This window comes from Lemur catta, chromosome 4, assembly GCF_020740605.2.
Source record: "Lemur catta isolate mLemCat1 chromosome 4, mLemCat1.pri, whole genome shotgun sequence".
In the NCBI taxonomy this organism is placed as follows: Eukaryota; Metazoa; Chordata; class Mammalia; order Primates; family Lemuridae; genus Lemur; species Lemur catta.
Genome location: NC_059131.1, coordinates 23,918,315 through 23,943,242, shown reverse-complemented (window position 1 = coordinate 23,943,242; position 24,928 = coordinate 23,918,315). Strand labels below are relative to the sequence as shown.

General features: G+C 37.7%; 1 protein-coding gene across 2 annotated transcripts in view; it reads right to left on the bottom strand.

The window, feature by feature from the left end:
• TTC27 (tetratricopeptide repeat domain 27) overlaps positions 1-24,928 on the bottom strand; it is a 139,564-nt gene that overhangs the window by 51,743 nt on the left and 62,893 nt on the right. For both annotated transcript variants that reach the window (XM_045549351.1, XM_045549352.1), the window contains exons 11-13: positions 13,687-13,782; positions 10,382-10,504; positions 1,093-1,320 (exon numbers count right to left, since the gene is read on the bottom strand). In XM_045549351.1, coding sequence (XP_045405307.1) covers positions 1,093-1,320; positions 10,382-10,504; positions 13,687-13,782 — 447 coding nt within the window. The remainder of the gene's footprint in view (positions 1-1,092; positions 1,321-10,381; positions 10,505-13,686; positions 13,783-24,928) is intronic.

The following is a 24,928-nucleotide window of genomic DNA, read 5'->3' as shown; positions in this document are numbered from 1 at the left end:
CATTAGTCACTAATTATAAATTAGCACTTTAAGTGGTATTATGCCAAGCCTGTGTGCATGGTCTGTCTGTAGTCATAACTGACGGTTATATACAACTCTGATTGATTATGAAGGCAGTTATAAATAAAGGTGGGTAGAAAACATGACTATTTCTCATAATAAAATCATTTTGCTAACTAAATATCATTAAGTTCAAAATAAGGTTAATCCTTTTCCCCTCAAAATTAGATCTTCTCCTGTGGATTTATCATGTCTCCTACTTTAAAGATTCAGACCCTTTTTGTATTATTTTTTTCAAACCTTTAAAAAACTTTTAAACTTTTAAAATCTATTTGTATGTATGTAAATAAACACTATTTTCCCCCTTAAAACAATCAACAATCCATTCCATATGTTATCCTATTTGTAAAAAGGTTTTCTTTCATTACTGATTCTAACAATTACCTGCAGAGTCCTACACTATCTCCAATTCTGAGTCTCATTCGTTTCCTTCTTAACGTATCTGCTCAAAATGGCACCTAACTTTTTTTTTTTGAGACAGGGTCTCACTCTCTTGCCCAGGCTAGAGTGCAGTGGCATCATCACAGCTCACTGCAACCTCAAACTCCTGGGCTTGAGTGATCCTCCTGCCTCAGACTCCCAATTAGCTGGGACTACAGGTGTGCACCACCACACCCAGCTAATTTTTCTATTTTTTGTAGAGACGGGGGTCTTGTTCTTGCTCAGGATGGTCTCAAACTCCTGACCTCAAGGAGTCTTCCCACCTTGACCTCCCAGAGTGCTAGGATTGCAGGCGTGAGCCACCATTCCCAGCTGGTACCTAATTTTACTAGCCTTATTTAAGACAGATAAGAAAGAGAAATATCAAAACAAAACAGAAAATTTAAAGCAACAGAAAGTGAATAAGAGAAAACCTACCTGTCGACTTTTGGTGACAAGCAAGAATATTAGGGACTAAGTTCATAGCTCTCAAAGGCAAGCTCATCAGTCATCAGGATAGAAAGTGGGTATTCATTCAGTAAGACCAAATCCACAGAAGAATGCAAGTGCCAAGAGTGGAGGGGTGGGGAGGTGATTTATGAAATGTCTAACCTGCATGGGATTAATCTTCGCTGAGTGTTCGAAGCATTCCACACACTCTTGAAACTCCTTGTTCCGAAGATGAAGGAGGGCTTTGGAGCGCTGAGCACGGGCACTACGGTGCCGGGACAACTCCCAGGCCTTGTCATAGCAAGAGTGGTCTCCAAGGACATCTCCAAGCAAGCAGTATAAACTTGGCGTTTCTTTTTTCTCCAGCTCTTGCCTAAGGACTTCTTCTGCCTAGAAACCACAGAAATAATAAAATTGCTTAATAGTGACTAATGGCTATTTTTTTGCACATATACATCTTTTATTTCACACAATCCAAACTCTAATTTTGAATGTTTGACATTACTTACTTATTTCATGCAGCTAGGACACAGGCTGAATAAGAGAGGACCAACAGAAAACAAATACAGGCATACCTTGGAGACATTGTAGATTGGGTTCAGACCACCACACAAAGCAAATATCACAATAAAGCAAGTCACACAGTTTTTCTCAGTGCATATAAAAGTTGTGTTAACACTATAGTGTAGGTCTCTTAAGTGTGCAATAGCATTATGTCTAAAAAAAAAAACAATGTACATACCTTAATTAAAAAATACTGTTAAAAAATGCTGACACAGAGACATGAAGTGAACACATGCTGTTGGAAAAATGGCACCAACAGACCTGCTCAATGCAAGTTGCCACAAACCTTCAATTTGTAAAAATAATGCAGTATCTGTGAAATGCAATAAAGCAAAGCACAATAAAAAGAGGTATGCCTCTATGGTACAAGTAAAAGAGAAGAACAAGGAATAAGAGCCAAATACTGTTTTACTGGCCCTCTAGAATCCTCAAGGAAAGGCACTAGGGAGAGGCTTACTTCACGGTATCAGATGGACCCATTTGGTGCCCCAGTTCCCTGCTCCAGGAGTCACCACTGTGACCATTTGTTAGAGCAGTACCTTTAATTTACCTCTACCCAACAGCAATGAAAAGTGTGTTTTTCCTTTTTTAAAATGGTATGGTTGGGGAGCCTAGGATTGCTGAGAAATTTATAAAAGGGGGAGGGTACAATGTAATGGGCATTGCTAAAAATCTACCTCTTAACCGAACTACATCGTACCCCACAGATAAAACTTGCCAACACTAGACCTGACTCTAGATGAGAGCAAGAAGCACAGCAGTAGCTCTACTCTGCATGCCCACACGCACACTTTCCTGTAAACATCAGTGGTGTTGCCCACAATGCTAAGATGGTGTCATTCATTGCCAAAATGGATGCAGATATCCAGGAAAGCCATCTTTTAGCAGCTAAAATGAGATTTTAAAGTCCTTAACGTACATAAGTTGGCAATCTGCAAGTCTGTATATTTGATTTTCTTTTGGTTGGACATATCTGTAATTGTTAAGGAGTCTAATTTTTGTGAAATGTTTTAAAAGAGGGCTGTGCTTCCAAAAGTGTCTTTAAATGTTGGTGCTTCTATATTTCTGATACAGTATGGGTTATGTATATGCTTTTAGGCCTAATCTGAAAATGGAACTAGATTCTAAGTCCCAAATAGCCAAAACAAACATGAAGTTTTAGGATATAATTGATATAATTCCTCTCTTCACACATAATACAATACTTATTAATATTAGTGTTTCTAACCAAAACTCTACAAGGTCACCTATAAAGACATGTATTCAACCAAAGTTATGTATAACAGACTGTAGCTGCAGCAGAATTTTTGCTGAAATCATCCTACAGTGTGATTGAAGGCATTGCTCTTGACAGCCTGGCACTGACGGTATGGATTCCCACACCATCCCAGAAATTCAGAAGGTTAATTCAACTTAATAAATTCCTTTCTGCTTTGGGCAGTTTCAGTGGATTCTGTGGTCTGCAATTAAACAATGACCATTAGAGTAACTGGGTACAGAAGTGACTGCGGGCAATGTATCCCTGGAGGAAATAGAAGTCTGTGATTCGTATCTGATCTGGTTGGATTTGAAGACAGAGAGGCTGTTAGTGATGAGGAGAGGTGAAACACTGGTAGTCTATCATATCCAGTGATGAAAGAATTGCTTAAATTATCACCTGTGGTAACTTAGACTAAAGCACTGACCTAATGCAAGGCTTTGTATATTCAGTGAAAGGACATTATGAGGGAATATAACAACTGTGAGGTAAGTTGGCTGCTTCCAAGTTCATTGGACAGCTCAAAGAAAGAAAATGACACTCAGTATTTCAAATCTTCAAGGTCAGGGAACCAGGGAATGTCTATGATTATCTAAAGTAATTTATTTTATCTTGTAGCTGCCAAGTTGGTAAAGCCAAAATTAAATGTAGGTAGACGTTGTGCTTGCAGGATTGCTGAAGTACAACGTAGGATGAATTCAATTTCACTAGCTCTATGTGAAAGTTAAGGCATTTCATTGGATTAATCAAATATGCTTTAGTCTTCCATTTTATTTCCTCTATTGGCTTTTAGCTATACATTATTTATTATTCTTTCGTGATTGCTCTGGGTGAGCCTGGGACTAAGGTAAAAGTAACCCTATGCGGCTTTCAAAGCTGGGTCATAAAAGCCCATTCGGCTTCTGCTTGGTTCTCTTGGAATACTCGCTGGGAGCCCTGAATTGCCATGTGAGTACTCCTATGGCTCCAAGGTCGCCACACTGTGCAGAAGCCCAGGCTAATTCATGTAGAGAAATCACATGATTAGATGAGGAGAGAGAGTTTCCCAGCCAGTCCCCAGCTATCCCAGCCCCTGCTGTCCCAGCTCCAGCCACCATCTGAGTGCAAGGGCATGAGGGATCCCAAGCCACTGCCCAGTCAAGCTCTTCCTGACAAGCTCTTCCTGAATTCCTGTTCCACAAAAACCATGAGAGAGAAACAAACGATTTGGTATGTGTTTTAAGTCACTGTTTTGAGTAGGTTTTGTTACATAGCAATAGTAACTGCAATAGCTGTTTAAAGCAAGAGGGTAGATCTAGTACCAGTTACTTCATCCTGGCCAGGAGCAGAAGAAGGCATTGATTGTGAAAGAGCAAGATCCAAGAATTTAAACAGGGACATTTGAGATGACTCAAACAATAGAAACACCCTAAAACCTGCTGAGTTCCTATACCAGCAGAGGCAGCCCTCCTCTATCCAATAAGACTGGTGCTACCTTGCTTAAAGATACTACAGTGACTGCCCCCTTCCATCCCTCATTACCTCCAGACATATAAATAAACCTACACTTAAAATCTTGCTTGTTCTGTTAAAAGAACAGACAGATTTTGTTAATTTATAGAGGGAAAACCTTGGGACCATGTAGTAAAAGAGATTCTAAAAGTGCTAGACCAGAGAGAAAAAGGATCATAATTTAAATCAGGCTAAATTTAGATACTCATCAGAAATTTTTGATTCACAGTGCTAACTCAAGCAGCTGGGGATGATTCTACATTATTTGCTCAACTGCTTGACTAAAACCTGGACTCAAATGTGGCCAAAACTAAACAAAGTTGAGATGCCAGAAATTCCTTGGTGTAATGTGAAGGAAGGAATCCAACAACTTAGAACAAAAAGGCTGTTGTTAATTTATCAACCTGCTCACCCACCCCTAACTATGTCCCCCAAGAGGACCCAGGGGATATTCCCTTCACCTTGGCTTAAAGAAATACACTGTATATGGGAGAACCAGTATTTTTGAAAAGTGCTACAGCAGATGTCCTGTGTAAGCTGGGGGAAAACTTGGAGATCCTTCTGTTGAAATGGGCTTCCTGATTTCAATGGGGATGATTAGAACCCAGCCTGGTAGAGACTTGCTGATAGCACTGAACCTGGAAGCAATATAAACATAGTTATTTGCAATAGGCATGGCCAGAGTGATAATTAGAATGGTAGGAATAGCGTGGATCTTAAGTGGTAACTGACAATCATGAAGCTTCAGGACCGAATTGGATGGGCAGCCAATGAAGTTCAAACTCAATTTGTTTAACATTAAAAAAAGAAAAAACAAAACTAGGTTTGGAGACCAGACGCCTGACATGAGTCTCCATGCTAAGACTTTCTCTCACTTAATTCCTATACTGGAGTCACTTCACAGACTCAGAGCCTTGTAAATAAAAATAAAGAAGAAGCCAATACCACTGAGGAAGAAACTGCAATAACATGCCAAGTATATACTTTAACTCTTTTTCCTTAGTCTTCTCCAAAGAAAGTAAAGGTAAATATTTGCCATGTAATTGTATCGTGGGGAAAAAGCAAGACCTCATCTTTTTAGAGTTAGTTCTTAGTTAATGCTAATCCTTCAGGACCCAGAACATCACTGTGATGAGTGAGTTGCTTTATGGTAGTCAGTCCCTCCCCCGGTATGCCTAGTAAGTCTCTGAACCCACCCAGTGGTTACTTCCCTAGCTCCTCAATACATAGTGAATTAGATACATATATCGAGCAACCCACCCACTTAAACTGTGCAGAACACAAATGGGCCCTGGAAAATGTCATGGATTATTATAAACTTAATATAGTGGTGGCTCTAATTATAGCTACTATTCCAGACATGATCTTGTTACTGGAGCAAATCAGCACATGGGAAGCAGGGTACTGATACAGCAAATATGCTTTTCCCTACCCAATAACCAGCTAATACCAGATGCAGTGGCCTTTCACAAGCACAGGGAGTACATTTGTCCTACCTTGCCTTAGAATTACATGGACTTCATGATGTAATTAGTTTGCAAGGACCTTGATTATCTCACCACCTTATGACCTTGATGACACCAAGCTAATAAAAACTCAAGAAACTAAAATAAAAAGTTGTATGCCAATGTCAGCCAAAAACCAACTGGAAATGATCATATACTTGACACTGTAACTTGTTATTAAGAAAATGTTCAATTTACAAAAATTCATTTGCTACATTACCTCTAAGGAACCCATCAAAGCAAAGTTTGTAAATTAAATGTTTAATTTTATATGCTCTAAGAATGCTTCAATATCTAAACCCCTTTTGAAGAAACTTTTTAAAGTTTCCCCCATGTCATAAACTTTTCTTTAACTATGTAACTATGTACCAGGCCTGTGCCAGGTTCTGAGGACACAGCTGTAAATAATATAGACACAGGTCTGGTTCTTAAACAGCTTACATTTAGTAGGTCATATAAGCCAGCAAATGGGACATCTGAGAGGTGCTGAGTGCCAGAGGAGTACACAGGTGGACAGCACCCCCAAATCTGGAAGGGAGGCATCAGGGAAGAATCTCTGGAAAAAGCGATTGTCAAGGAGAAACCTGAAGAATAAGCAGGAGTTAGATGAAGGAGGGCAAGTATTCTAGACCAATAGCAGCACGCACAAAGGTCCTGAGGTGAGACACTGGTACAAAGTCAACAAATTACAAGTAGTTTAGTCCTGCTGGAACTTCAGGTTCAATCTGGACGAGAGGGTAAGCAGGCAGATGAAGCAGCGACAGAAGAGCAGGTGAACCTACAATTGGCAATGGAAGCAGGAGCCAGATCATGAAGCGACTGGAAGCCAGGCACCCGCAAGAGCTCAGGCTTCATCCTAGAAACAAAGAGAAGTTACTGAAGGGTGGGAATGACGTGGTCAGATTGTCTTTGGGAAGACCCCTCTGGCTGTAGTGTAGGAAAAGCATCTTTTAAATCATACAAAGAAGCTCTATCTTTGAAGAAAAAGCCTCCAAAACAAAAAGTCCAAACCAAGAACTAAAAAAAAAAAAAAAAAAAACTCAGCTGTTTTAGAAATAAAACATTTACTTGCAACTTAAAGGAGAACTTCTTAAGAGTTCATGGTTACAATGACCTGCAAATGTAGCATAATAAGGGATATGGTTATGTAATCTCAGGGAAGCCTTGCTTCCTAGCAACAAGAGAAAACACAAGGAGTCCCCTTATCTCTCCCCAACCCCTCACCCTCCACCCTCACCTCCACCGCCCAAGCAGCTTGTGCCTCTCAGTGTTTGTCTCTCATTTAGGGACCAAATTTGCTCAACAAAATAAGAATATGTCCATCAGCTAGGGGAAATTGCTATAAGTGGGCCAGAAAACTTTTAAAAATTAAATGCTAACAGATGAGAACCAGTTCTGATCCCAAGGTCAAGCAAAATTAATCTAAGCTATTTTGCCAACGGTCATTAAATAACAAGAATGTATACAGGTAGTTTCTAAATTAGAAAGTCTGAAACTCTACAACAGCAGGGTGTAAACATGAGCACCAGAACACAACAATTAGAATTAAACATCTCTCCGAATTTGCCTCTTAAAAATAAATTATGCCATTAAGCATTAAATGCAAGGATTAAAATGTCACAGACTTGTAGTTAAATCAAAATGTGGTGACAACTACTGGCATATGACCAAATACTAAAAGAATCTCAGCTGTTTTAGAAATAAAACATTTGCTCTAACTTGCAGCACACCTTCTTAGGGTCTATGGTTAAAATGAACTGCAAATATAGCATAAGAAAAAACAGGTAAAAGAGATCTTTTACTGGATAAATAAAATGCTAAAATTAACCTTTAAAATCAAGATTTTGTGGGGGTTGGGTATAACTCACAAAAAATTAAAGACAAAGTAAATGACTATACATTCCTAAAAATTAAAATATGCACATTTTCTTGACTACTTAGAAATGCAGGCATTTGTTATTATAGACAATTCTTACAAGGTCATGTGCAAATTTTTAAAAATAACAATATCACAATTACTTAGGAGGACCTAGTCAAATCCCTTTTCTGAAGAGGATGGATTCATTATATTTTTTTCTTCTGCAGTTAGAGAAAGTTTCATCTTTCCATACTTTTTAAAAATAATTTAATATTTCAAAACATGCTTTCAGTATTTGTGATTTACCAATTTGCTTATTTCAAAAATTACTATTTCAAAAACTACTATATTTTTACATAGTTATTATTTATATCATTCATCCATTCATTCCTTTGTTAACAAACATCTGAGTACTACTTTAATGCCAATAGATACTAAAAAAAAATATTTAGGCCCCTGTAGAAACATAATACCATATTTCATCAAATTTGAAATGACATCAATCGTAAGACAAACTCTTAAGAAAGAAAAAATGCTTTCAATTATGACCTAATGCCTCTCATTTGACTTGATTTTTTTCAATCTATTCAGAAAAATTTGGCAGTTCTTCCTGCCATTGCTTGATATTTTAAATGGCAACCTTTCGTTACAAATCTCAGTATGAAGCAAAGCTTCATCTACTTTTGGGTATCTTCCTTTCTTGCATTTGATTGTTGTATTTGATTATTGCTTTCAAAGAAATATAAACATAACTGTAATGATTCCTCCAATGGCAAATGTTTATTTCACTAATACCAAATTTATATCTCTCTACTTTGATTCTGCCCTTTTCTCTGTATTTAATAACTTTTTACTTCAATGCCAAATCACAACGAAATCTTTTTGAAGATACTTTATTTTTATTTTTATTTTTTGAGACAGAGTCTTGCTTTGTTGCCCAGACTACAGTGCCGTGGCGTCAGCCTAGCTCACAGCAACCTCAAACTCCTGGGCTCAAGCAATCCTCCTGCCTCAGCCTCTCGAGTAGCTGGGACTACAGGCATGCGCCACCACACCCGGCTAATTTTTTTTCTATATATATTTTTAGTTGTCCATATAATTTCTTTCTATTTTTAGTAGAGATGGGGTCTCACTCTTGCTCAGGCTGGTCTGGAACTCCTGAGCTCAAATGATCCACCCGCCTTGGCCTCCCAGAGTGCTAGGATTATAGGCGTGAGCCACCACACCCGGCCTGAAGATACTTTAAATGGCAATTAAACACAACATATGCAGTGCTGACACTATGACTCAATTGACATGGCACTGAATATAGCTATAACTAAGCTTGCACGTGCACAGGTATTGAAAACCAGATGAGAAGCCACCTGACAGCAATTGGAAGATGCTACGTACATTCCAATTTTAGAGATATTAAAATATGAAAAAACACACATCTCGTAGAAACATAGCAGGAATGGCAGCAAACAAATAGCACTACAAGGTAACCATCATTCTGTGTACTTTATATGTACCATCTCAAGAAAACCTATAAAGTAGGTAGATTAAGTGCTTCTAGATGCAGAAGTTGAGGCAAGGAGGGTAAAGTCACTTGCCCAATAGCACAGAGCTAGTACATGGCCAGGTTAGCATCTGAATCCAGGCAGCATGAGTCCAGAGGCTATGCTTTTAATTACCATGCCATCCTGACTCTCAAGTAAATAATAACTGGCTTTGTGAACTGAGGCACATCAGAAGGGAATCCTCTCCTTATCTGGAAAAGGAGGGGGTTAAAATGCATAATTATGGAGTTCTTTTCCAGGATCAAAATATAATTCTATAATCTTCTACAGTAAAACTTTGCTCCTATGCTGGTTTCTCCTTAAGCCGACACAATTCAAAGACCGTCACTGTCATTAACTGATAAGCAAAAGAAATGGAACTTTCATTATTAGTCTAAAATAGACATACTTAGGAAGATAGTAATATTTAAGAAAACCATGTACTTGAACCACTATTTCTTTTTTTTAGGGTGATGGCCAAAAGGCTGACTGTAGGTACAAATGATCCAATTTGTGGGTTTTACTCTGCTTGTGTACTCTACTTTGTCATTTAAAATTTTAATATACAATTGAACATATGATTTCAATGTGTCAGTTTTTATAGCAACTCATAATATAGAGCCCCTCATTCTTCTTAAAATTCTGTTCATGTACGAGGGGAAAAATAATAGATTAATAACAGAGGCAAATATTACACCATATTGCCTCTTGACCCAGTTTAAGGGTGGAATTAAATGTGCATTACACACTTGACAACTCTTCCACCCCCGGGGGTCGTCACACCCTTTGGAGTTTCTTTTACAGACCAAGCCAACTGCTCTCCCTGCTAGCTAACCCCCCTTCAGGCCCACAGCCTCTGATCAACAGGCAGCCCAGTGATAATTAAAGTAATTCCTAATATTTCATGTTGAAGTTATCCTACAGGAGACGAGTCAGTAAAGGAAGACGAGTCAAAATACACAGTGCCTTCAAAACTTTTGTTATTCTTTCTTAAATGTCAAATACCGTATCAATTCCAGCCTACCTTTCTCTTTTATATACACGTATGTATGCATACACATAAAGTAATCTGACCCAATAGAAACAAGAGAAAACATTAAAAAGTTTTCTTGAAAAAAGTGAAAAAAGGAATATAAGTGAATACTGTCAACAAGTAGGCTTAAAAAACAACTTAGAAGATGTTCCAAGAGAGAAGGTTCTCATCAGTACATAGGATTAGGCTACTATTAATACATACCTTCCCATGCTGCCCGGCTCTTTCATAACAAATGACAACATCTTCCCACATTTCTAGCTTCTCAAATATCTGAAGGGCTGAACTGGTACATCCCAACTCAAAGAGCAAACTTGCAAGTTGACGCTAGAAAAATCAAGTTACAATAATTAACATTTCTTAATGTAAAGAGAGATTCCTGTTTCACTTGCAGGTATATCCAATTTGGCTTTTTAAGAGTCTGCTTATTGTAATAAATGTGTAATTTCTAATATTCCACCTCTACTAATCAGGAATTTGTGATAATACAATACCTACCTTTACTTTAGCAAGCTTCTTTATAGCAAAGAGTTTAAAAACAATATAGAAACTGTTCAAAATAATCAATATATCAATTTTTTTCCAAAAACTCAAAAGAACTTAAAAAGCAAAAATCAATTATTTCTTTCTTACCAAGAGATTCTATACATAACAATCTCTGATTTGTAAAGCTTAGATCCAATAAATCCATTTTTAAAACTCTGAGCAATCAATACATAGATGACATAAAATCTATGTATTAGCCCCCTTTGTGCATGTTATCTCTGGCTCTTTCTCACTCAGGTCTACTCTGATTTATCTTAAGCACATTCTAACAAACTTAGCTCCTAATTTCTCAGTCCCTGGTAAATAAAAAGGAACAACTTGGGTTGAAGTCAGTAAGTTTAAACCCATTAAAGAAAACAAATATGTTGTGGTTTATAAGTGGCCCAACCTACAGGAATGGAAAAAAAAATATCAGGAAGGTTAAAAAAATGTAGATGAGGTTCTTGAATAAGGTATAGTTGCATATTGGTGAGAGCTGTGTTGTTTTCTCTTAAATATGCTTTTACTATTCTTCGCAAATTCAATACATATTTAAGAGTTAAGAAGCAAATGGATATGGAAAGTCCAAGATTGACAATATTAGACAGTAAAATGAATTATGCCTAAAAATTATAAGCTAATATATTATCAAAATAAATAAGGGGAGTGGTCCAAAACATCTGTATCCCATGAAATAAAGGAGACTTTGGCTATTTTAGAGCATATGATTGGATATTTTTGAAAACTGAACACAGCATGTGGGAGCTTGAACAAATCTTAGTGTGATGCAGTGAGTAGTTCCATCTTTTCACTTAACAGATAAAGAAAGTTGGTGACACCCAAGATGATGTGGCCAGTTAGTGAGCAGAGACTAATTCTCTGTTCATAATAAATTGTGCTGCTATTTCTTGATATTTAAAATAACACATAAAGATAGGATTATTCCCTATGATGTATGAAAAAGTGATTTAACTTCTTAATGGCTGGGCTTGATGGTATGTGCCTGTAGTCCTGGCTACTTGGGAGGCTGAGGCAGAAGGATCACTTGAGCTTAGGAGTCTGAGGTTGCTGTGAGCCATGATGATGCCACTGCACTGATGCCTGGGCAACAGAGCCAGACCCTGTCTCAAAAACAAAAACAAAAAGTGATTTAACTTCTTAATGAATAAGGATCCTTATCTAACTGCCTAAAGATCCTAAAATATACAGCTTCCTAGAAAGATAAAATAAACATTTAACCTAATTCTACTTAAACAGTATTGAAGTTTCCTAATGTTTCTGTTCAGGAACAGATAAAGAACAACATCCCCAACAGACAGGTTTTGTCCTAATAATAGCTCTGAAATGTTTATCTACTACAAACCACATTATACAAAGCACTTAACAAATTTCACAGATCAGAGTCAAAAACATGCTGAAAAATTCCAGCTGTTAACACTTTCTTGATGAAGAATCTACTCCTTTTGAGATGTACAGCAAAGGGTTTTACTTGCTTATGTTTTATTGAGACTCTTTCAATACATAAAGTGGATTCCAATGTGTAATAAGCCTCCTACTTTACCCTGTGCTTAAAAATATAACCTACTGTAAGAAATCTTATATTAGGGATTCTGAACCATTGAATGATGGGTTGGCATTTATAATTCTAAGTCACTACCTGTGTGTATACTCCATGACAGACAGGACAGGAAGCTGATTAAAATGACAATAGCTACTAAATCACCTAGAAACTGCTGGCTGACACCATTTGACTCCACTTAACCCCTCTGTGCCATAGCTTCCTCATCTGTAAAATGGAGCTATTTCACAAAATTGTTGCACTAAAATAACGTGTGTGAAATGCAGAACAAAGCACAGGCATTATACTAAATGTACAGTAAAAGTTGGTTGTTATTAGCTGGTATGCAAACCAATGAAGAGATCAGGAAAGCAGGGAAACTACACTAAAAGTCAGGAAACCAGGGCTCTAGTTCACGTACAATTGTGTGATCAACACTGGAAAGTTAATTGCACTGGGCCTCAATTTCTCCTCTGTAAAATTAAAAAATTGGACTAGGTGTCTAAGTTATCTTCAGTGCTAAAATTTTAGAGAATAGGGAAACCAGATCTATACAGGTGAACTATGTGGACAAGGTGCCAGAATCTCTACCCTAATAAGGGGTTTTAAGAGCTGCCCTAGGTTTCCCACACCCTCAGAAAGAGGAGAGCAGTTAACAGTATCTCACAACATATGTATACCGAATAAATGTTCTCTTTTACTTTTTGTAAACAGTTTAGTTACAAGGTTCATTCTCTGGCATAAAGTCCTTATTTTAAATATAAAATATTTATAGAAAATATAAGTCCTATATTTTAAATATAAAAATTTATTTTGAAGCTGGGTATGGTGGTGTGCACCTGTCATCCCAACTGTTCTCGAGGCTAAGGCAGAAGGATTGCTTGAGCCCAGAAGTTCAAAGCTGTAATATACCACGGTCGCTCCTATGAATGGCCACTGTACTCCAACCTGGCAACACTGCAAGACCCCATTTCTTCAAAGAAATTATTTTGAAAATGAAAGCATTTACAGTTTTCCTAGTATTTAATTTGTAGGATTCTATACAGTTTTTAATTCTCTTAAAAAGTTTTATGAACTTAACATTGCTTTAATCAAAACAGCAATTTGACTGAGTGTGATGGCTCACACGTATAGTCCCAGCTACTGGGGGGGAGTGAGGGACTGAGACAGGAGGATCACTTGAGCCAAGGAGTTTGAGGTGATGTCACTGCCCTCTACCTGGGGCGATTGAGCAAGACTCTGTCTCAAAAAAAAAAAAAAAGGCAATTTGAAGTAGTTAGCAGTCTCCACAGTCTCTAGCTAGATATTTTTATTCTTTTCACTGAAATATTTGAAAATTCAAACAAATTTAAATCATTCTTTTCTAATGCATTTACCTTTCTAATGCAAAGTATTTTTCATACCTAATGACAAACAACAAAAATACCTGAATGGCCCAGTGAGGTGGTACTTGACAACAATAGAAAATCTTCAGACGTTCCAATACAGATGTAGTTTCATCTTCAAATTGGTCTGCGAGAGCCTTAAAAACACATATCAGAATCAGAATATATACGTGTAATAACTTTAATAAAAACAAGATTCTTATTGTCAAAGTTATATAAATGCACATATAAACAATAAAGAACTCAAGTCATTTTGATAAGGTGATGTGTGAATTTTTTTCTTAAATTTCTTTAAATGTTTAAAAAACTTTACAGTTTATCAACACTTATAGAAACATGTACATTAAAAACTGAACAGGAAAATAGTTTTAAAACTAAGATTTCCTATAATAGTTCATTTAAAGAACTAGCCTTATTGGTAAGCCTTTTTAGTTTTTCTAAGAAAAACTGTTCTTTAGTGTATCTATTTCACAGCATAATGCCACTTTGACAATGACACTTTCTAATATAAATCAGAAAAAAAATTTATGAAGAACTCATCTAGGATTATTTTCTCAGGAATAAAGTGAAAGAAAAAAGTAGGCCTCTAGTCACAGAGAGCAGGTTCTCTCACTCTTCAGCAACAGAGTAGTAAGGCTGGACATTCACTCACACAAGACCATCTGGGTGGTGCAGTGGGCAGCTGCAAGCTATGTTCATTAAAGAATCCCTCTTGTACTGAAATTCCTCTACTGGTAGTAAATAACTAAACTCTCAGAAGCTACATCAAGTAGCAGACCAACAAGACCAAGATGGCTGACTCTGAGAAAAGATACCAGGGCCATCTGCTATGGCAAAGGCTACCAGCACTATCTGGTGGTCCAGGGATTGCCATTAAAAGAGCTCATACATTCAGAATCAAAGTGAATGCAAACACACTCTGGAATTCCTAGACAAACACATGGACAGCAGCCCCATTACCATGCTCATCTTCTCCTGCCTCTTCAGTTGCCAATCAGTTTATGTTAAATACACATATTTTTCTGATATTATATACTTATACCTTCTCTCAACTGTGAATTATCATGACCTTTTTTCTATAATACAGTACTCACATTTTTCATTGTTTGCCAGTTGACTAGTTTTCTCAGACCTCTCTTATGAGAATTAGATGTTAGTAATATGTCAACGCTAATGTTCTGCTTTTAATGCACATATTGGGTTAGGTAGGAGGATGTCCTTGTTGTATTTGAGGATGACTAAGCACCATGTTGGCAACTTACTCTCCAAAACTTCAGGATACAAAAGACAGTTACACTGTACTTGCAACTCTTCTGTAAGTCAGAAATTGTTTCAAAGTTTTACAAAATTAATTTTAAAAATGGAATTTTTTTTAAAAAAAGTATAAGAGGTAGCAAGTCCAAATTTGCTTAGAAGAAAGAAAAGGACAGGAATCTACCATGTCCTTGTAAAAACCTAAGACAAGGAGACCAGTTTCTGAGCAAGAAAACTGCTCCTAAATTGTGAGTTCTCTTTATTATACTAGGTGGGAGATTTTTTTGTTAGCCTAGGAATGAGCACAAGTAGAATGAGCACAAGTGTGAGAAAACGTTCATTACATAACACTTCTTTGACAATCCAAGATGTTATTCAACCAAGTCAGTCAGAACAAATTGAGACATAACCAGACTCCTAAACCATCTCATTCAAAATATGTTTAAAGCTTTCTGGCCTTACTTCACAGTAACTTAATAGCAAAAAGATTGCATGCTTCTGCCCAAAGCTGTTTAGTTGTGGGAGGGAGAGTAGAGAAGAAGAATGTCTGGCTGAATACATATGGTTACAATACATAAATAAAGAGATCACTGAACTACTTCATGAAAAGGAGGGCAAAATCAAAACGGGGTAGGGGGACAAAAATAACTAATGCTCATTTAGTAATAACATAAACAAAAGCAACACTGTCAAATTTCCTTTTACTAAAAGACCTAATCATATGCAAAAAAAATTATTTTCAAACAAAACTCATGTTTGCTGTAGTTACTGCAATCAGCTAAAACATATTAAGCGCTCAGTATTTCCTGATTTATTAATAAGCAGATTTATTACATATTTCAGATACTCTCAGATACTTTGGATGATCTTAGAGTGTCTAAGTGTCTCTAATAGTCCTGGATACTCTTTAAAATGGCAAAGACCACTTAGAGAGAGTGCAGAGAATCAACACTCATTTGAACTGGATACCATGAACAAGTCCCTATATAAGAACTTGATTAAGCCATGTACAGGATAAGATAAAAAACAAAACTATAGCCCATTTTCACTCCTGCACAGAATGAACTTCCTCCTACCTTAGCCATGATAACCATCTAAATAAGATTTACCTACCAATAAAAACTAAGAATATTACATTAATATACAAAAGTAAGAGGTGATAGTTGTACTGTTATTTGCCCATTTCTTCTACTGGATTCACCATACTTTTTTTATTTGCTGATTTACTAAAAATACAGGGTTATTGTTACAGTACATCTCTAGGTTTCTCAGAGCAAGATGATTTCTAGAAACTCATTCTGAGATAATTGCATCATATTCAACCAAATTGGAGTCCTTTACAGGTATAGTAAATGGGAAACACAGTGCGGGCAAGTGAAGTCACTTGGATTCTGTTCTAGATCCACCCTCAAATGGCAGGTCATTTAATTACAATGATACTCATCTATGAGATGATTTTTTAAATGATCCTTGTGTTTCCAAATGTCTATAAGCATGGCTTTATCAAGAGTATTTTGTTTTATTTCAAGCATTTGAGGTTTGTTGGTTAATTTTAGGCCCCACTAGCTGAACACAAGTATCATGTACATTTGTTAGAAGCAAACCAAGTGCCCCATTAATCAGCAGAATGTTAGGAGAATGGAATGTCGTGAAAGTGAAGCCTCAATACTACTGTGTATATTTCTGTGCATAAACATGAATACAAATGTGCTCAGTGAGAAAGTAGCACTTTGCAAGCTTTCACATAAGCCCAGAAATTTAGGGAAATGGTCTCTAAAGCAGTGTGCCCTACACTTTCACCTATGTATTTTCTCTTTCCAGTTTTTAAATTTCATGAATTTTACATCTGAAAGTCATGGGCACTTGCTCATAAAGTAAAAACTGTATGAAGAGGTGGTCTTTGAGGACAGATGGTAATGTCAAAAATGGGGGTAGGATCCCAGCGCAGTGGCTCACGCCTGCAATCCTAGCACTCTGGGAGGCTGAGGCAGGATTGCTTGAGGCCAGGAGTTTGAGACCAGCCTGAATAAGAGTGAGACCCCATCTCTACTAAAAATAGTAAAAATTAGCTGGGCGTGGTGGTGCTCACTTATAGTTCCAGCAACTCGGGAGGCTGAGGCAGGAGGATCATTTGAGCCCAGGAATTTGAGGCTGCTATGAGCTACAGTGATGCCACAGTACTCTAGCCCAGGCAACAGAGCTCTCTGTCTCAAAAAAAAAAAAAAATGAAGCGGGCTAGTGAATATACCATAAACCAATCATCAAGAGTGGTTTGAAGCAAGACAGAGTCTACTTTGGGAGGGTGACTGAGAGATGTGGATAAATGGAAAGGATAACAAGCAGAGCATGAGGAGCTCTCTGGAGCACAGCCCAGACATGATGCCATGTTGCATGGACTACTGTGACATGAGACTGCTTTCAGGTTTTAAAACTCCCTTTCAATATCATTTTTCCCAAACTCCACTTAAAAAGCATTTATACTTTGAGTGTCCTTTGAGAAAACATATTTGTGCATATGGATCCCCCGACCCCATGCAATAACAACTGCCAAATCTTCCAGGAGCCACTGTACCACAGGTCAGGGGATATCTCTATGGAATGGGGAATAAAAGAATAAAACTCTAGAAAGCAATAGTGTCCCTCTTTTTCCAATGCTCTGTTTTCAGTAGAGTAAAAACTTCCCAGAAGAACCAAGAAGATCAAGACTATATTTTAAAATTAGCCTATGGAGAGTGATTTAGTACATGAGGACAATTCAGAACAAGGTCTGGTATGATTTAGACTTTATTTATGAGCTTGTATCTAAAAGTATGGCACATACATCTCCAAAAGAGCAGAGCTAGTCCCAAAGGAACTGCCCTTTCCCTGAAAGCTATTCATTCTCACTAGCATGATTTCCAAGTGTTTATTGGCTTTCTGAAGAGCCGAGTAGAATTAGCTGATAATCTAAAACGTATGACTGATCATATGCCAAATCACCTTATACTTGCTTTGTTGTGCAATCTTTGTGTGTGTGTGTGTGTGGGGGGAGAAGATGAGATTTATTATTAAAATATGTACTTAATCAAATATATCCAACAGTTGGGCTGAACAGTTTCTCTGACAAGAGTCCGCAGTCATTCAGCTATGATTTACAAATAGAGTCCTCAAGCTAACTGCCACCTCAAACCCCCAAGCCAAGAAAATTTCCAGTGGGAAGAGGGAGAATGACAATTAAAATCTATTAGCACACCTAAGTATCAACAATACCATTAAACCTATTGTTAACCCAGTTTTACCTCATACATAGGAAACTGTAGCTCTAAGAGATGAAAATGACTTGCCCAGAGTCATAAAGCCATGAAAGAGGTGAGCCTGTCTGACTCCAAAGACCAGAGTTGGCAGCTTCACTAGAACCTTCTGTCATAACTACGTGGACAATGGTCAGATCTATGGAAACAGAATAGCTGCTCATAGAAAAATATTGAGAACTCTTATTTAATCATCTTTTTTTCTCCTAAATCCCGTAATATGGGAGTCAGGGTGTGACCTGGTCAAGAAGATGTGCACTTATTGCTTCTGTCCTAAACACAGACAGAATTTACGGTGTGGACTGGAAGGAACTGGGTCTACTAACTTATGTGATTCCAGAGTGAAGAGATGAAGATAAAGAGGCAGCCCTCAAGGATGCCCACATGGACGTCACGGAACACTCCCTTAATCAGCCACACCTTGGGGTAGCAGTTCTACTTTTTGGTTTCAGAACCCCTTTAAACTCTTATAAATTATTGAGGGACTCCAAAGAGTTTTTGTTTCTGTGTGTTATAATCTATCAATATTTACCATATTAGAGATTTAAACCAAGAAAAATTTAAACGTTTATTAATTCATTTTAAAACAACAGATTTATATTAACATAAATAGCATGTTTTTGTGAAAAATAACTATATTTTCCAAAACAAAACAAAAAGAGTCTTGAAAAGTGTGGCATTGTCTTACAATTTTGCAAATCTCTTTAATGTCTGATTTAATAGATGACAGCTAGATTCTCAGATTTGCTTCTGCAGTTAATCTGTTGCAATATGACATTTTGGTTGAAGTTTATGAAGAAAATCTGGCCTCACACAGATATGTAGTTGGAAAAGGGAGGAGAATGTTAGGAGCTTTTTCAGTTAATTGTGGATGTTATTCTTTGACACTACACCAAAATTCAACATATGGTGGTTTCTTAAAGGTTACTTGCAATGTGGAATTTGAAATCCTATCAATGAACTGTTCTTCATCACATTAAATACTCTGTTACATTAAAATCCACTGGTCTAAAATAAAAAAACAAAAATACTCACTGGTCTACCTTGCACTTTGAATAGATCGTTTTTACCCAGGCTTGATTTTTTAACATCATGCATCAGTCATTTGGATAATAAGCTTACATTCCCAATGGTGACACATTTCATATAAAACCAAAAAATTTCATGCATTAATATCACCACCAATCGCATCAGAAAACTCTTATCCCAATACTTGAAATATTAGGAAGCTGTCGCGTTCACAGTTGCAGATTCAAGTTTTCCAAAACTCTCATTTTTTTCTTCGAAGCTCAGAATTGTATCATTGCTAATAAACACCATCAATTATTTTCCTTGAACTGGTGAGCTTACTTCACTCATTTTTGAGGAAATTCCTGTCAGATATCCCAATCCAAATACCTACAGTTTGTCTGTCAGCAGTTCTTTCTAATTAAAACAGTGTTCCAAGGAAAAAACAGATAGTTCAGCTTTTTCTTGAGACAAGCACTGAACTTACGCAAGCAGCACAAGTGTTTTGCATTTCGAATTTCAACACATTGAATATTAAAAAGGCATGGTCTCAAGGGTAAAGATAATAAAATAATATTTACTCCTTCATAAGACATATAAAAGTCTTTTTTTAAAAATTATGAATGTGTGATAGTGAAACACAGTGACTACTAGCACAGTCTGGTGCCCCTACCTTGATCTGAGCAAAGCGGCAAGCAGTTTGACCCCCCCACCCCACTGTTTCTGCACCAATATGCAATTATTAACAGAGTGAAAAGGTAAATGTCTCAGTCTTATTATAAAGATAGTTTTGACCTACAAACCACACTCTGAGAACTGCTGCCTTAAGATTGGTAGATGTATAAGCTCTCATGCCTTCCCTATACCTCACCCATATCCAACTTTATCCCAATACTTCTCCTGGGGACCTCGCTAAGTGTTTAAGGAAGTACTTTAAAGTTCTTATGTATTATCTTGTCTTAAGAGATTAGGAAATGAGAGCACAAGTTGGCCTGTTTATAATTTGCAAATATTACAAAAGTGCAAAGAATAATAAATATTTATTGATTATTAAAACCTGCGTGAATATTTTAAATTCCTAGTATTATCTTTTCTTTGAAAGTTAAAATAGTTCAGTCTAATAATCATTAGATACTACTTTCCTGAGTAGGTCCCAGTCAAATGGAAAGCACCTGTTCTTAAGAGAGCTCCATTTCAATTGGCCCCAGGTAGTCAGCCCTCAACACTCACTCTGGAAATTTCCTGCTGCCACCCAGTCCCCTGTTAAATCACAGCACTGGCCTCCAGAGCTTGGTGAATGCCCGTTTAGTCTCTCTTCTGTGTGTACCTGGGCATGAGACAGAAAAACATCTGGAGCTGCTATAGACTAACAGGCTACCTCTGCTTAAGGCAGTCTTTCCCAAGCACACCCATAACCATCACCCACACTCCAACCCAGAAGCTCTGACAGCTAGGCTGAAGATCTACATTTTCATAAGCACTCCAGGAAGTGATGTTCGTATGTTCAGGCAAGTTTGGGAAATGCTGCCTAAGGGTGTTAAGCTGTACACAAAATGCTATTGCAGGGAAAACTAAAGCATCAATTCAATCAACATAATCTGACCTTGTCCAAAGAACTCAAGTTTGTGTCTCTAGAATCTAATTGAAGTTATTATTTGGTGCCTTTGGAAGTGTGCTTTAAATGGGTATAATTTTACTCCATCCTATTAATAAGTTCCTTTGCTATTAACTATTTTTTACTTTTCTGTAACTTTCAGGGTTTTTTACTTTTCACTATCACTAATAAAGTATATTTTATGTTGTATGTCACTTGTCCCATTCTGATCCCACTTATCTATGAACTAGTCATTGCATATTTTTTACTACTCTATTATCATGAAGCTCATATCCTGGATTCAGCCTATCAGCGTCCCTCTGGGCAGCCCCCTTTCTTGGCCTTATCAGAAGCTGATTTCACTCATCCATTTGCATGTTCCTTTCCCACACAGTACCATATCCTGATATTGTGTGTGTTCCATTTCCTATCCCTTCCACCTAAATTGTAGGACTTTAGAGGCTCAATTCTACAACCAAAATCTTTCTCACAAAACCCTCTATTCACTTCTTCCTGCTTATGCTCATTCAACTCCTTTCCTCCAGATTATGCCAAGTCTTCTACTGATACCATGTTTCCTTTTTTAAAAAGCCAGTTCTCCTAGCTTCCTTAGGGCATGGTAGATAAAAGCATGGACTTCGAAATCAGGTAGACCTGGTTTAAATTCTAGCTCAGCTCTAAGACCTTGGATGAGTCACTTAAATTTTCTATCCCTCGGTTTCTTCATCAGTAAAAATGTATTAATAGATAATGCCTACTTACTCAGATTATTTAGCATCTGGCATATAAATGGTAAACAAAAGTAATAATACACAGTTAATTAAAGGGTAATAACTATATATAGCTCTGTATAAACAGTAATAACTGTAATTATTCTAACAAATGAAAGCACAGCCACAGTCATGAGCAAATCCTAATATACTTTCCAATAACTTTCAAATGCATATGCACATTGTTATTAATGCAGGTGAAATACAGAGCTAGAATGGAAAATACATTTTCATATCTCAGGTATTTGAAAAGCTCAATGGCATGACCCAGAATACTACACATGAAGCATTGTAATTATCCCAACGTTCAGATTTCCTAGGTAGTCATGCTTGCTTTTAATCAGTACCTAAACTTCCCCTCCTGTAAAGTGAATATAACAGTCCACATTTATCGAAGACTGACTACGTGCCAGGCACTATTCCAAGCATTTCACGAGTATCAGTGCTGGTATGAGGTAGGCGTGACTGCTGTCCCCACTCTACAGATAAGGCACATGAAGCACATGAGGTTAGGAAGCTTAACTTCGGCCTTAGCGAGCACGTGATCTCTTTCCCTTTTGGATTGTGGAGTCTGTGGATAATGAAATCTGCTGCTATTCTGACAACAAACTTCCTGATTCTTAAGAAGGCAAAAAAAAGCAGAGTTATGAGAATGAGGGTGAGAAAACAGAGAAAGAGAAAGAGCTGATGATCTCTTTGAGCCCCTGAATGCACCTATCTCTGAACTGGAATACCCCTACCCCTCCCAGCTATAATAGCCAATAAATTTCCTTTTTTTTTTTTTAATTTCCTTTTCTATGGCCATTTTGAATCGGGTTTCTGTCCCTTACAACTAAAAGATTCCTTATTAAGACCTGTTTTTAAATTTTACTGAAGCAAAAGTGTCAACAGTCTTGAAAAGCTCTAAACTTCAATCTGTCCATTATAAGCACCTTACATTTAGGAGAAGGATGTTCGAAATAAGTCTGAAAATCAAATGTGATTTCTCAAATTTTGAAGCCATAACCACTCGTTAGGCAAGCCAAATACAGCCAAGGTCAGCTTGAATGACTAGCTCTTGTCATCCCTTCCACCTCCCAGTCCTTCTTCAGTGGCTCCATATGACAGCCGTATATTCTCCACTCACACAGTTACACATCAAGGTCAATACCAAGTCTGCCAAATATAATGCATATGGATGTACTTTTGTGAAAACGATATGTGAAAATATAATCGAGCACATGAATATCACTAAAACATGGGAGAGAAGTTTTTAATGTATTAATAGAATAAGTGACCAGTTTGTAATATAAAGGAAAAGCTATGTTGAGAAATATAGAATGAACATTTTTCCAGTTAATTAAGGAGTTAATTCACGAACTCCAGTCTCTTATCACCTCTTCTTATGAGCTCAAAGTATAGTGATTTATGCATTAATTCATTATTTTCTTAGGAAACCCAGTAAGAAAAACTGACATGCCTTTATCTCTTTTCCCTTCCCTTAAAAAAAAAAATACAACCAACTAAACTGTGAATTACTGCCCTGTGGGAACTGTTAACCTCAATGTGATCATAGTGACTGCCCTATTCCTATTAGCTTTGGCACTGGGGCTTGTTACTGTACTGAGAATGTGGACTGGAATGATACCAGAAAGGCTGGTCTCTACAGCTCTCAGATTACTGAAGTGCCAGATGAAAATTCAGTCTTTACTTTAGCTAAGTCTCAATTAGTCCCGCTAATAAGTAGGTAATTCAAAATTCATTTCTTTTCAAACTCGATATTTAGCAAACATCCATTGAGTGCCCATTTTGAGAATATAAAAATAAGTAAAATATAAAACCTGACCCCTCAAAAAGCTCATACACTAGCTGTCAAGGAAAGGTTTCCAAATAAAGCATACATAATATAATTACTAAATGCTAAAATACAGCTATGAAAATACAGAGTCCAGAAATAAACACATATAGTCAGTTGATTTTTCAACAAAGGTGCCACAAGAAAGAGGAGAGGCCAGTCTGTGGTAAGGAGAGAAAGTGAGGAGGATTCAAACAGTCTACCTGAAAAATGATGATGACCCTAAAGTACATTAATTCGCATATTAGCTGGGATAAGAGTGAACTTCTGCAAGCCTTCTCTCATAATTTAGAAGGCAGCTAAGACAGGTCAAAAGCCTGGGGCTGCTGAGGGAAACTTGCCCTCGTGATCAATATTTGGCTGGAGGACAGGAGGTGGCAGGCAGCACAAACCATCCTTTGCCCCTGTGACAATACCAAGGGGAGCTTCTGGCACTGTCACTCCATAGCGAGGTATCCTCTATAGCTGGACATCTTCATGGGAAACTGTGGCATCCTGGGGAGGCCTGACCTGCACCTGAGAACATGCTGTGTTGTCTCCTGCTTGGTTTGAATAAATATTACATCCTACATTTGTGCTTCTTTCTCACAGTCATATTCCCATCCCTTAGAGAGAACCACACACTTACATCGTTATTCTCAAGCTGAGATGATCCTCCTAAGCTAACTAGCTCTCTTCCTTTCTGCCAAACAGTGGGCAATTCTGATGAGCTAGGTCTAGGGGCATAAAAGGAGGCCTCTGTTAATACGTTTGACGTACAGCTAATGTAAGTTTCCCACATAGTCAACCTCATACCCATTTTCTGGGTTGTTACATCTTTCTCTGACCCTGCTATCCCATCCTTTAAACACTTTAACGTTTTTCTTGATGAACAGGTGTCTCTCCTAACCACTGTGAGCCTTCTGCATCTTTTGCAGCCTCTAAGTTCAACAACATGAGAATATTTCACACATTGTTTAGTTCATTGCTCTATGCGTAGTTCATCTGTTGGGTTGTCATTTTGGTGAGAGTGCTCCAGTATTCCAGAGTATGACTTCTGTAGCTCAGTACCACTGGCTATACTTCAGACACCCACTGAGAGGAGGTCCTCTCTATCTCTTACTTTTGGCTCTTCACTTGGGATCTTGGTCCTGCTACCGCCTCCTCTGGATGCCTACTCTGCCTCCGAGGCTCAAGCATATTGCCACCTTGCACATCTAGGAGATACTGTCTCAGTCTCACATCACATGTCTTGTCGTAAGGAAAGGAATGAGGGATGAAGCAACAGAAGGTGTGGGGGCTACTTAAAAAGAGAAGCATCTTTATTACCACAGCAAGAGGGCCCAATTACCTCAGATCCCCAGTCCAGGTTCCTAGAGGAAGACGTAGAGGGAAGATCCATGCCAATCCTAGAGAAGGCTGCTAGTTTAGACACACTCTGGCCACATGTGCAGAGTCTGCAGTCAGCCCTCCCACTCAAAGGAAAAGCCTCTAAGGCAATGAGACCCATATAACTACAGAGGGAATTCACATTAAGCATCAATATGATCAACT